Below are 14,799 nucleotides of genomic sequence, written 5' to 3' on the forward strand. Positions count from 1 at the left end.
TGTGCTTAGGCTTTCATGGTGAAAAGTGAAAATATTAGTAAAACTGCTAAGTTGTTTCGAAGAAGATTTTTTCTTCAGAACAAGTTAAAAGTTTCTCCCAAGAGCATGTCCACTATTCTCCCTCTCCTTGAGTAGCTACTCATCAAAAAGCCATTTCTCCAGCAAAGTAAGAGGCATTTGATTGTTCAAGTTTGGCTGATTTTCATCCTGGAAAACCCCATTTTTAGATATGAAATTCGCAGCAGCCTCATCGGACTCATCAGAATTGAGGCTAAACAGCGAATCAAATCCCTCTGGTGTTGTTGCACTCAGTGTTCCTTCACTAGGACTGGAACTGGTTCCAACTGAAGGGTTGTTGAAGGAATATTGAGTACTTCCTGATCCTGCTTGAGATGACTTGGGCGATTTTTTCATCCAGTCTTTGAGTAAACGAGCAATATTTTCTGTACTGGATGCATATGTAGACGTTTGGATTGGGGAAGGCTCTGAGTCGGACAAATTATTGTTGGATTTATCAAGGGATAGAGCCTCACACAAAGCTTGTTTTGCCATATGAATATCAGTTTGAAGCCTCCTCTCCCACTGTCCTTTAGAGATTGATTCAGAAACTGAGTGCCTTTCTTGGTTATTGGCATCGTCACCTTGTTGAAGCTTTTTGAGTTTCTTTTTCAAGTGAGTGTTCCAGTAATTCTTAATATCATTGTCAGTTCTCTCGGGAAGATAAGAAGCTATGGCAGCCCATCTGCACCAAAATAAACACAACACAACAAATTAATTATTTCTATGCTCTCAAATATAAAATCTAAATGAATAAATTAATTTGTCCTATCTCCAAAAATTTAAGTTCTTGAAGTCTAGGGATTGAAAATATTTATTATAACTTCATATGAAGTGTTTCGTCTCAGAAAATTGAATAAACACCGACCCTTTTTTTTTTTTGTTCTTGAATTATATAATTGATCTAACCCTAATTAAAGAAACATTAGATCTTTCGCAACCTAACTTGTGCGCGCGAGAGGGATAGTATCATACCGATTTCCAAGAAGATCTTGGAGGTGGATAATCATCTTCTCCTCATGTTCAGTGAAGTTACCCCGCTTGATCCCCGGCCGGAGGTAATTAGTCCATCTCAGCCTGCAACTCTTACTGCATCTAAGCAAACCTGATCATCGAAAACCAACAAGAATAAACTGTAAATAACAAATTAATCGAGAAAAAAGACAGATCTAAACTTGTTATTTGCATTCAAGACGTCGGTGATGGAGCAGAAGTATATTCAACGAACTCATTAATGATCCTAACAACCGAAAACCAATAATAAAAGTAATAATAATAAATAAAGAAATAACTAATAATAATAATAATAAAGAAAACCAAATGATAACAATTTTAGACAGAAATTAGTACCAGTGTTAGAAGGAACTGCCCTCCAATTCCCAGGTCCATGTTCTTGAATGTAAGTAACCAAGATGATATCTTCTTCTGGAGTCCATGGCCCTTTCTTCACACCAATTTTATCACAGCAAGGCGGTCTACCCATATTGAAAAATTTTCAAATCAGTCCTTCAGATGGAGAGTTTTTTCTCATTCGAAACCCAACTTTTTCTCTGTAGTTTCTGAAGGTGGTCATGGAGAGTAGAAAATATGCAGAGAGACTGACGTCTAAGTCAGGGTGTGGGCTTTGTCTATCTAGAATATATATAGAGAAGAGACAACGGTGATGTATATACATTGACCAATTAATCGAAAATTGAGGGTAAAAAGGGCCATCTCTCTCCATAGAGTCAAAAGTAGACAGCAATTAGCATTTACTCTTATGCATACAAAAGTCAGCTATGGGTTCACTCTTCAGTTTGCTTTTCCTTCTCTTTCATCTTCACATAACCGCGTGACATTCATTTGCATCGCTTTGCCCTTTTGCCTAAATTTTAGTAATCCAGTTTTAAGTTTTAACCACTTTCTAGGCTAAATTGAGTAAAGATTGTTAAAAGTTTCTATCGTACACATTTGCTCAATTGTTAGTATGAATTAGGGTGTAAAGTGATCTGGCTTAGTTTGAGTGTTTGACTGTGAAATAAATGTAAAATCTGCACTTATTTCATATACTTTCGACCTGAATTTCAGGCATTTCAAGTTGGGTTTTTAGCGGCTTTGCTGCGTTTTGAAGTCCTAGGGAGAATCTCAGAATTAAAGGGGTATTGTGAAAGAAAATAATGCGAAAGCATGAATAAAAAGGGAATGAGTCCGATGGACTCAACTTAATGTTGATTCTTGGGCTTGATCCAGGATGCAATTGAATGAATTGCATTTGTATCTTCGGCTATAATATTTGAGCGAAGTGGTAACAATAATGCAAGAGCATGCTTGAAACAAACGAAGGGGTGCCCAACAAATTGTATTTGGGATGGATTCTCGAACTTGATTCCGGATGAAATAGTGTGGAATGCATTTGCACCATTAACTATACCAAAATTGTAATAATACCCTATATCATAAAATCAAGCATTATGAGTGCGTGGGAAAAAATTGTTCCAATGGTTACTGAACTTGGGTCCATGTCTTTAATTGGTTATTAAAGTTTAAAATGTTGGCTTTTGATCACTGAATTTATGTCCATGTTTTCAATTGTTCATTGAAATTTAAAATGTTGAATTTTGGTTACTGAATTTTGAAAAATATTGTACATTATTCACTAGCATAAATGTTTGACGTTGAAAAATGTTGTACATTACTTACTGTAAACTCGACATTTTAATATTTAGTAATCAATCAAAGATATGGATCTAAATTCATTGACCATTGAAACAATTAACTTGAATGCCTGGACAATTAGAAGTTGAGAATTACACTAAAAAAGCAACACCATGACATCAACTGGTTTAATTTGTCCTACACGCGTCGACTTGTTTTACGCGAAAAAAGTTCCTATCGCCCACATTTGGTTAGGTCAAGTCGACCAATCAGTTTTGAACAAAATTCTAAAAAAATCAAATCACTATTTTAAAGTCTCCAACATCATGAAAATTGGTCACTAATCATTATCTCAATTTGATAGAAAAATTAATTCACATCAACCACAAACCATAAATGACTCGTGTGATTTTTTTTTTTTTTTTTGATTCCTAGTATTTTTTTTTTTTTTTTTTTTTTTTTTTTGATAACTCAAGTGTCCAAGCTTCGCTGACTAATTCTGAGAAGTGACGGTCTTCCCCCTTAGTTCGTCACCCAGATAAATTCGGATGCGAACACAACTTATACACACTTAGGTCGGACAGTCGGGATGTGGTTCTCCTCCTTATAGACATCCCTTTATGACGTACGGACAGGACCCCCGGAGGGGCGACAAAACCCATTATAACTTTGCCTCCACAGGACAACTGCCTTCCAACATAAATATTGTCTTCCATCATAACTTTACCTTCACAGGACAACTGCCATCCAACATAAATGTGATTTTTCAAGTAGACTTGAGTTAGATCATATTAAGATTGTAGTAATCGTGAATTGCTAAACTTAAAAGCGTAGGCTAGTAGTTTTACAATCACAATCAATGGATTGTTAACCTTATATAGAATATGGTGGTTAATTCTATTCAATTTAAATTTCAACATTATTCACCATTAGTTTTTATTAATTTCTACAATCTCTTGATTGAAAAATTGAAATAGACAACCAAGCCCATTTTATAATTCCTTAATAATGCTCAATTTTTTTTTTAGCTCCACATGTTTAGTATGCTAAAATCATACGATTTAGAAAGAAAGATTTGTGATATATTTGTCCATTATTTTAGAGTAATGCTATTTAGTTCCTTGAAATTAGGGTTGGGCAAAACTCTCGGACCAAACTTAAACCGAATAGAGTGGTTCTTTTTAATTTAGATATCCGAATGGATATCTGAACTGAGAACCGATGAGTTCGGTTGGGTTCTAAGTTCTAGATCAAAAATCGAAGAATCGAATCTCCCTAATGTTTTTTAAATTTATTTATTTTAAATAAGTCAAATTATTTTATTTTTTTCTAAATAAATTTGCTAATTAGTTAATTTAGTTCAAACCCAAAAATATGATTTTTTTTCGATTTCTAAATTTTAGTTCAAGCTCAATTTAATCAAATTGACCTAAATTTTACTCAAAATCCGTTATTCTATCTTAGTGCCGTTTCTACAATTCTGTAGAAATCGAATTGAAGCTCAACATCTCCTCTTTTAATTATTGTAAGCCTGCTATTGTTCTTTTCCTATAATTTTAACAATCAAATCTATGAAAAACTCAGTAAAGAGAGAAGCAAAAGATATATAAGAATGAATTACGTTATTTTGTAAGAACTAAAATTGAATATGTCATTAGTTGTTTTAATATAGTTTTATAAGAATTTAAAAAATTAATGATGGTACAAAAACTGGGAATGGAACCGAACTCAAACGGTTCATAATTAAATTTGGACCCTATGGTTCCCCTTACTAAATACCTGAAAATTTTGGATCCCAATCGGACCGTACCCACCCCTAATTGAAATTATAATCTCAATCTATATAGCATTAATGTGATATTAAATTATAAGTACAAATAAATGGGTCATTTAATTCCACCATTCATTTAACCTATTATCTACTAGCACATAGACTACTGTTATAACTCCTATGAGGATAAATAGTATTACTCATTATTTTATCCAATTTATTAAATCGCCTTAGTATACAAGAAATTTAAAACAATCTAACCCCACTATAATAATTTGATTAGTGGATTCGTGGACTACAAAAGGCCGTGGACAGTGTGTTAGTAAGAAAGCAAATTGATTGGCTTATCTCTCACACTCATATTTATTGAGTTGAAAGGAACTTAGCTATCCATCGACTTCAGTCAGCATAGGTAAGACAAATTGTGTATATCATTGAATTGATTAAGAATGACTTACCAATCGATATGGAATAAAAAATAAAGATATGCAGCGAAAAAAAGGAAAATAAATAGTAAAGATAAAATTCAAATTCACGTGGTTCAACCAAATCTAATACATTTGCTAGAGAGAATAATTAAAACTTTAAATTACAATCTTTTTTAACTTTCTCGACCTGGTCCGATGGAATACACTCAAACGTTATGAAATTTTCACGAAGCTCATATATAAAATTTTTAAGGGTAATCATTACACCATAATTTTTGTTAGTTGAACGACATTTCTATTATAATAAAAGCCATAGATCATTGTTCATTGTCGTATATAGGTCACTCAAATTTTTTCATTGCATTTTTATTTTAATCTTTAATTAATTAACGTATATTGTCACTGATGACAATTTCTTTCCAAATATTTTGTTAGTATGATTTGAAATGAAAAGTAAATATTTTATCAAACTTTTATATTTGATGTTATTGCTAATTTAAAAATATAACTGACAAATGATGTCTTTTTACTCACTCGTAACGAAAAACCATCATCAAAGATGCGTGTGTTAACTAATAGAAGGTTGATGATAAGGTTGCAACGAACAAAATTTAGACATAAGTGTGAGAATACGTAAAAATTAGGGAAAAAAATTAATGAAAACATAGCATAACTAACAAAATTTGTAGTCCCTGAAAACCCCTTTTTTTCTTTTTTTCTTTTTTAATATTTGCCTTTGGTCCCTGAAAACACATAAAAATTGTGAAGTAACTCTTAACTTTTTAAACTTCATGAATGAGTCGCATCATATTATATGAAGTTATGGTTATTGCACTTGTCCTTGTCAATAGCTACTTGCATTTCTTAGCCATCGCACTAACGCCAACTCTCGTATTTTCTGAAATTCTCATAAAGTTCATATCTTGAACAAATTGCTATGTTTCGACAAGGTCCATGAGTATCCATTTCATTGAGCGAAAGATAATTACATATGAATTACTTATCTCATTTGATCCTAGATAAGTGATAAGTTTTGGCTTCCTATTTTGTAATCGTTCTTCTATCACCACATTCAGAGAACTTGATAATATAAAAACAAATTAATTTTTCATTATTAACCAATATTGTATAATGAACAAATTAATTTTTAAAATAAGTAAATTACCAAAATAATCTTTATTTCCATATATGGGTGAGTCAAATTTCATATACCTGACGATTAATTATGTGAAGCATAACAAATCATAAATAGAAGTGCATATGATGGTTGAACGCTGCAGCAGAAGATTGTTTGATCACAGAAAATATTCAAGAAAATGTTCAACCAGATATCATCATTTCTAATGTTTTTATCTGATTATTCTTCATTAATTAATTATTACAATACCCTATTATTGACTTTTTTTTTAATTTAATGAATCAACAATTTATTAGCCAGACTCAATGAATTGTTGACCTTGCGTCAATAAGGACGAATTTTGGGTATTCCAGCAATAAATATTTTCTCGGAAAGTAGTTATAGGGAGACAAAAATTTATTGCAGATTAGGTTTATAACTTTGGATCTTTAAATATCAATATTCATCTTTATATGTTCAAATAATATGTATACTCGTATACTTATCTTGAATAGTGAGTAAATTGTCAAGTTGTACAAAATGTGACGGGTTTATTGATAAATTTTGTAACACAATCTCTATTCATTAATGTGTCCAACTATCAATTATATGCAAATGGAATTAAAAGAATTAAAAGCCGCCTTTGGTCACTTGAATTTAAATTTTTGTAAGTTTTAATTTCACAAATTAAACATTAACTTCTTCTTCTTCTTCTTCTTTTTTTTTTTAAGTTCAAGTGCTCTCTCTCTCTCTCTCTCTCTACAATCACACATCATTTTAAGTCACAATCACACAATTTATGGTGACAATAATTTATCTAAATAGGTTATAATCACATACTGCCTGATTTTTGCAAGTTTTTTCAAGTTTATTATTTTTAAAATTATATTCTTAAATTATCGTACTTGTAAAATTTTCCCATTTTATAAGTGTTTTTGCACTTGCCTCTGGTTTGGGCTTGGGGCACATGTTACATGTACCCCCACCCCATTTTTAAGTAGGCCCATTTCCTTGTTAGCCTTCTTTAATTGGGCCACTTCACTGTGCCTTGACTATGTACTTTCTAGCCGCCACACTTTACTGGGCCTTCTGCTGCCTATTAACTCGTGAGCCTTCTCATTCAAAATCAAGGCCACCTGTTGCCCAAGCTTCAATGCCATTGACTTCCTGGTCAACCCAACAGTGTCCTATCCTCAAAGACAGTAAACTTAAGCCCAATTCATTTAGGATAAAGAAATCATAAATCAGGTATTAAATATCATCAAATCAATTTCCAAGCTTTAAGTTTAAAAATGAAAAAAATCAGATATTTATTTATTAATTAAAAATATGTTATTAATTAAATATAATAAGGTTGCAATTATACAATTAATGATCACATGTATTTAAATATAGGTCACAACTTATTTTTTGATCACAGACTATCAAATTAATTGGTCACGAATTATTTCGAGGTCATAATTCGAAAAATTTATAGGTCACATTCTATGTCATTGGTCAAATATAAAAAAATACAGATCACAATTTATTTATCGATCACATATTTTCAAATTTGTTGGCCACAAATTATCTAATTTTAAGATCACGGTTAAATAGTTTACCACAGATAAACAAAATAGTTGGTCACATATACCAAATAGTGAGCCACATACCATCATCACCAACATTATCACTACAACTATTGCCACCACGACCACTTACGACCACCTTCACTTCTTAACCATCGCCACCATCACAACATCATCACCAACAAAATTGCCAACACCAGATCTAATCTACGACCAACAACAAAAACCACGACAACCACCTTTACTAGATCTCCGGCCACTAACAACCACCACTATAATATTCCACCACTACCACTATTGCACTATCACTCTTGCCAGTAACAATCCAACAACCAAAAATAACCATCGAGAACAGAGAATCTCCATCTCCATCACCACCACACCACACTACAACCACCACCCAACAAAAAAACCTCAAACCCGTTACCGCCACCGCCTCAAATCCACAGAGAACAAATAATAGATTGGAGGTGTTGGGAGTAGGTGCCACCGGATCGTCGCTTGCGATGCTACATTGTGAGCAGATAAGAAGCGACGATCACACCCCTTCGTGTTGTCGTCGTCATCGTAAAATGTGAAGAAGAGAAGAAGCAATGTGAAGAAGTAAAAAATGGTCATCGTCGATGTTGAGAAGAAGAAAAAAATGCTGGGAGGAAAAAATCATCGGTGATGGGTAGTGAATGTGAGAGTGGGTAGTTGGAGGGTGAATTAATTTAGGATTTGGGTAGTGAATGTTGGAGGGTGAATTAAATTAATACCTAATATTTGAACAAATAAACTTGATCCCTGATTTATGAATTGTAATCTATAAATACATGTTGTGGTGTAATTTCCTCATTCATTTATCATTATAGTCAGTCCAATACTTAAAAAATGCAATAGAAAACAGAAATCATGTACAGAAATTCTATTATTGTCACATTATCGAAGGATTTGCTATGGATGCAAATGAATAATGTTATTCATCTCTAATTTTCTACTAGGTTTATGTAGCAATAGGGTAATTGCTAAAATGAATTCTAACTTTATTGGACAACTCATACTAAAATTTACAAAGTCGTCTTTTTGAAGATCCAAGGAATTCCAAGTCTATTACCATGTAGATTAGAGACAAACTCCAATAACATTACTCGATACAAATGCATTCGTCAAAACCAACAGTATATCTAGAGATTTTTTTTTTTTTTTTTGTGAAATTTAATTAACATTTTAATTAATTAATTTTTTTGTGAATTTTTCTTTAGTAAATTAAATTTATTAAACTATATATATCTTTAATATTAATAACTAAAAATTTGTTCGTAATTTTTAATTATTTTTATTTTATTAATTAATGATAAAATTTCTAGTTAGAACAAACTATGTAAATTTTAATAATTGGAAGCCATCGATGAATCGAGGGTCTTAAGCAACTCCCTAACTCGCCTAATGCCTAAGCCGACTCTATTAACAATATAAGAGTGTGTTTGATTGACATGAAAAATATCAACTAGAAAAGAAAATGTTTTCCTTGTTTTGAGGAAAACAAAAACTACCTCTACCCAAGGAAAATATTTTCCTTAAACACAAGGAAAATTATTCATATTTTCAAGGAAAATTATGCATATTTTCAAAAGTTGAAAAATGTTTTCCATGGAAAAAATAGCAATCAAAAACTCCAAGTAGAAATTTGGGTGAAAAACTCATGTAGTAGACATTCTATTCTAAAAATTCAAACTAGCTAAGTTTCTCAATAATAAATAACTTACTTATAGTCCAATTACCAAACATGGATTCATTCCCATATCCCTAATTGATAGATCTATTCCTACAGTAATTTCAAAGTCTCCCACGAGCTTACGGTTTTGAGTCCCCTTATGGAGTAATTAGACAAAAGGAAGAACATGTTTGCCACGTTATAGACTTTTTTAAAGTAAATGAATTGACTATGCTCTTATTGAAATGAAATACAAAGGCATGTGCCCAAGATTTTTAAGCACAACCTCTCCATTTCTGGACAACTATATTTAATCCAGGTGGTCCAAAACATCACTTTTATTTGGTTGTATATAAAGATCCATTACGTGTCCAAAGCCTTTTGTCAGCAACCCGCGTTTCCGACCCGAAAGGAATTGAAAATGAAAGAAAATGTCTCGAGCCAATGTTCGAGCACCAGGTGCCGTATCCTATCCACCAATATTGGTCCATTCACAAAACATTCCATTGTTGGACCTGTGGCTAAGTTAATGTATGCCCCTAGAGAGTTTTATCCTTCATTCTAGCTTACCTGGAGCAATTCTCTACTCATAACGTCAACAAAATATATTACAAATTTTAAGATGAATGCAGTGAATATCACTAGCTCGTTGCATGTTCGGTAAATCTTTTGTTTGATAAAAAGTTGGAACCCACAATTTGTATTCAATTTTCACCCAACATGTCAGGGGATTCATCAACTTTTATCAACTTTTAACAACATTACAAGGTCCCAGAAGAAAATGATCAAAATCTTGGATGTGCAAAGAATTGACAAAGCTAAAACACAAATCTTCTTTTTCTTTCTAAATATGGGTCTCTACAAGTATGGAACTTTCTGGACAGTAAACTTACCTGTGACATAAAGTTAGATTCTGGTTTCTTAAAGCTCACCGGATTTCCAACCTATTAACTGTTTGATGAAATTGAGAAATGAAAGTGCCGGCGGACCCACCTTAGTTGTCAAGACATGTGGGGAATTTAATGTAGGCACCCCAACTTGTTGAAGCCCATTTAGGTGTGACCATTATGTTGTGTTGTCTGATAGAGCTTGACATTCCTGCTTAATTCTTCTGCTCATTAAAACTGTAGACCTGGACCCTAGCTACTTTTATAACTTCCATAAAAAATCATACGAAGGCGAAGTTTATAAACCTCATTTGTTGAACACGTCGTGCCTTGCTATCCTCTTTTTTCAATCACGACATATACTTTTATCGCTACTAAAAAGCACTCTTAACATTAGTGGAAAATTAGACAAGACTCATCGCTATTTGCAGCGGATGTGGGAAAGTAGAGGCAGCGTCTGAACAATTAAGGTATTTAAAAAAATTTATATTTTTAATAAATTTTTGGAAGAAAATTTTCCATTTGGTTAACTATATATGCAAAGAAATTGTAACAATGAGGGACCAACTCACTCCTTTAAAGGCTGAGAATCAAGTTGCTATGAGCGTTAAAAAAAAAGAAGCGTAAAGCGGTGCTTTCTAAGTCTCGAGTGTCGGTTGTTGCTACCCATAAAACTCCCAAAACCCCATGAGCATGAGTGCCTTGACTAGCATTAGTGTGCCAGTGGTTTAGTGTCATAGCATGTAGGGATCAAAAGAGATTATGACATTCAAAACATTCAATGCATCACATAGATGCACGCCATATTCTACTTTGAACATTATTAATTTGTTCACCCCCGTGGTGTAATCATCTTCCATATCTCTATAAAATGATAACTGAGGGTTGACTTGAGCTCTCAAAAGACATGTTGATCGAGAATACATGAGGTGAAGGCTGACGACTATGAGTTATAGAGTTTCTTGGATTATAGAAGTTACCATGTCTATAAATTATATAACGAACAATAATGTTCTTAAGAATTAGCAATTTATTAATCATTGTAGTACTTCCTATTCATTTTTATAAACGTCACGACCTCTATTTCTTGTTTACCTTTCATTGACGGCCACCATCTTTAAGTTTCTTGATGGCCCCTAGAAAATGATTTGTTTCAAAGAAGTTCATTAAAATGTCAAGCGACAGGCATCTAACACGCTTTTTAATTTTAAGGGTATATTAGCAAATAAAGGAAAAACGTACCAATTTAAACGTCACATGTAAAAACAATTCTAATTATTTTGTAATTTTCTTGGCTCCGACAATCCCAACATAAGGTAGAAATGATTAGATCAATGAAGGCAATTAATTGTTAGGTGTTCTGAACTGTGCAAATTATACTTGTATACTCGATTCTGCATTTGTAGGGTCTTCAGCTTTTACAAATGAAGTTATAAGGGAATATTCTTATATCAAATAAAATTGTTTTTACTTTATTTATTGCGTTTATTTATTATTGAGTATGTGAATTAAAGTATCTATTATTACTTGTGATAATATAAGTCGAGTAATTGTGTTGAGAAGTATAGTGTGATACAACTTATATTTTGATTATAAATAATTTGTTCACAACCAATATATGGGTAGGCGCCTAGTATTGGAAGGTTATAGTATTAACCGATTCACTATCCAAATTTGTGATTTGTCCTTATTACAAAAATAGTTAAAGATAATACTAGTACACTTGGAGTGTATTGAACGGATCACACGTCGAGTTTAATTCTATAGCATGACCGTGAAGAGAATTAAATTCTACTAGATCGTTGTATATTTTATTTAAATAATTTGACAGGATTATTTATATCTTTTCTTAATTTTAATGGTTCTTTGATTCATCAATGGATAAGATCAATTTGATTGATCAAGTATTTCGATGAGTTGGGAACTTGAGAAATGAGCGAAGTAGAGAACATGAATTCATGTAAGAAATCGTCATCCTAAAATGGGTAGAATGACTACAAAAGTATTTTATGTCAAACAATTAAAATCTAAACTTAGTGTTTAACGACAGCTAAACTTCAACATCTATTATAAGTTCACAGGATCGTTTAAGAAAATGACACTTAAGTTAGTGATTATAATTAGAAGGGCAAAACGATCATTTATGACCATATCTAATTATCGGATCTCGAATGGGGATAAAATATATGAAGATATTACAGATTTATTGGCTTCTGCGATCTTATATATTCTAAAAGTTCAATCTTTTGCCTTTAGTGAAAAAAACAAAGACTAATAATTAGATTGAGTGGTCTAGGGTTGACTAGACAGGATCTAATTATCGAAGTTTGAATAATAATATGTCCGATTAGATCCTTGTGGTATCTCTATAAAGTATTGAAAATTAATTACGATATTTATAATAATTTTTTGCTTAATTATAATTACAATAAAATTTTGTACTTAGTTGTAATTACTATGAAAGTTGTAGACTCAATTATAATTGTAAATGAAGTTTTAGGACTACACATGTAATTAAATCTAAAGCCCGTTTGAACCCCATTATGTCTTCATCAAAATGAAAAATATGACCGTTATCCATTACATCAAATCATCATATTTGACTTTTTATCTCTTATGTGGGGCCATAACGACTATATTTTTCATTCTCATTTTTACAATAATGTGACTCAAACGAGGGCTAAACAAATTGGATTTGGACTTTAATTAAAATTCCTACTTGGATTTTAATTAAAACTCTTATTTGAAATTGGAATAATTATTGTACATGGATTATAACATCTCAATATCTATAAGTAGAGACTAGATGGACCCCAAAATCCTACAACAATCATAATACATAATTTTATAGCGTTCGAATTTGGAAAGAGAAAAAGCGAGAAAATTATTTTTCTTACTTTTATCAATTGTCCAGATCAAGAATTAGCTTCTTGATTTAATTAAAAAAAATGTCCCTACCTACTGGTGTAGTTATGACTTTAGAAAATATCATAGAAAATTTAAAGGTTTGAAGCATCAGGGAATTAAAAAGTTGAAAGTTCATGATCCAAAAGTTGAATGTTCGTGATTCAGAACTAATTCAAGAATTGATCATCGATTTAGGAGAAAATTCGAATCCTTTTATTCTTGTTATAACAGAACATCTAGACGATCTTTTTTATTGGAATTAAAGAATTTTTTTTAAATTTCTAAATAATTTCGCTCTGGCATTTCAACAAGATGCTCTACAACATGGATGACCCGCAACTAAGGAATCTGGTTTATGAAAATTCTGATATGCGAAAACAAGTTGTCAGAACCTAGATAGTATAAATAGTAAACTGAAAATTTTTGGATATTTATTCAGACAAGGGAGGTCACCTTAAATTTAGATAATTATCTTAACCTTGTTTTGATTGCCATGAGAGTAGAAATTTACTTTTATGTATGGAAGCTGTCGTGCCTTTGGATGACAATGATCAACAAATAAGGATACAGATAAAAAGCATTTCTTTAGCAAGATAAGCATTATTATGTGTAACAAAGGAAACAATTTGCAATATCTTCAATTATAAAGAAAAATATTTATTGAAAAACATGCAACTTGCTGACTTAAACAATGCTTAATCAGACAATTCAATATGTTGACAATTGTGTTACGACTTTTGGGTGTCAAAATGTGTCGAGCGTTTGTCGTATGTGCATATGCCAATCATACCGAACAGATGACTTCATGTACTAAACATTCAACTTGAGTGCTGATAATCAACTGTGTAATTTCAATGATATACGGGATAGATTGATACTAAAAGCATGTACTGGTTATAGGGTCTGTAGGAACCTAGGAACGTTTTAAAACCATCAAAATTGCAAGACTAAAAATCAAGATTTGTAGATCTTGAAAAACCTAATGTTCGACCCAACTAACACCTAGAGGGGGGGTGAATAGGTGTTCATGCGGAATTAAAAAAACTTATCAATTAATTCGTGCAACAAGTCACAAGAATTAAAGTTTGTCCAGATTCATTCACATGTCTTAAATACTTATGTTGAATTACCGGTAACAATAAATAAATTAAAGCAATAAAAGAACACAACGAATGTTGACGGAGAAACCCCAACTGGGTAAAAACTCCGGGCACAAGTCAGTAGAGATCCACTATTTGTAGAAGGTAACTTACAGTACGTCAGAACAATTGATCCCCTCAATTTTCTAACCTCCTTACTGTTTGAGAACAAGACTCTCCTGGATCTAGCAGATCTGTGCTACCATCCCAGCCTTGTGTGACTTCTACTTCCCGTGAATCGTCAAGCACTCCCACTCTTCAATCAAGTTCTTCCCGGATCTTCAATCTGAGGATCTTCTGGAAGTTTTATAGGATTTAGAGAAGGTGGTGTTTTGGTGTTTCAGGGTGTGATCTTTTTCTGCAAAAGCCAAGGATATTTAATCTGAAAAGTTTAGAAGATTGTTTGGCTTTTTGAACCTTGGTGTGAAAGATATAAAGGATTAATCTCCAAGGATTTTAGAATGAAGCAATAATATGGCTTCAATGTGTATTTTCTCCACACTCAACTCGAAGGAGACGAATGGTATTTATATGGCTCAAGATATGGTCTTGTGGCGCGTCAAAAATTCGCGAGCTTTTAAATTTAATATTGCCC

At 32.4% G+C, this 14,799-nt stretch overlaps 1 protein-coding gene across 1 annotated transcript; it reads right to left on the reverse strand.

Annotated features, from left to right (window-relative positions):
- LOC111405258 (myb-related protein 306-like) lies at nt 1–1,678 on the reverse strand. Its single transcript, XM_023034064.1, has 3 exons — nt 1,408–1,678; nt 1,033–1,162; nt 1–742 (listed from the first exon to the last, which is right to left on the reverse strand). The coding sequence occupies exons 1-3, from the start codon at nt 1,538–1,540 to the stop codon at nt 136–138; spliced, it is 870 nt and encodes a 289-aa protein (XP_022889832.1). The 5' UTR covers nt 1,541–1,678; the 3' UTR covers nt 1–135.
- Nucleotides 1,679–14,799: the final 13,121 nt, after the last annotated feature.

This window comes from Olea europaea, chromosome 12, assembly GCF_002742605.1.
Source record: "Olea europaea var. sylvestris chromosome 12, O_europaea_v1, whole genome shotgun sequence".
NCBI lineage: Eukaryota > Viridiplantae > Streptophyta > Magnoliopsida > Lamiales > Oleaceae > Olea > Olea europaea.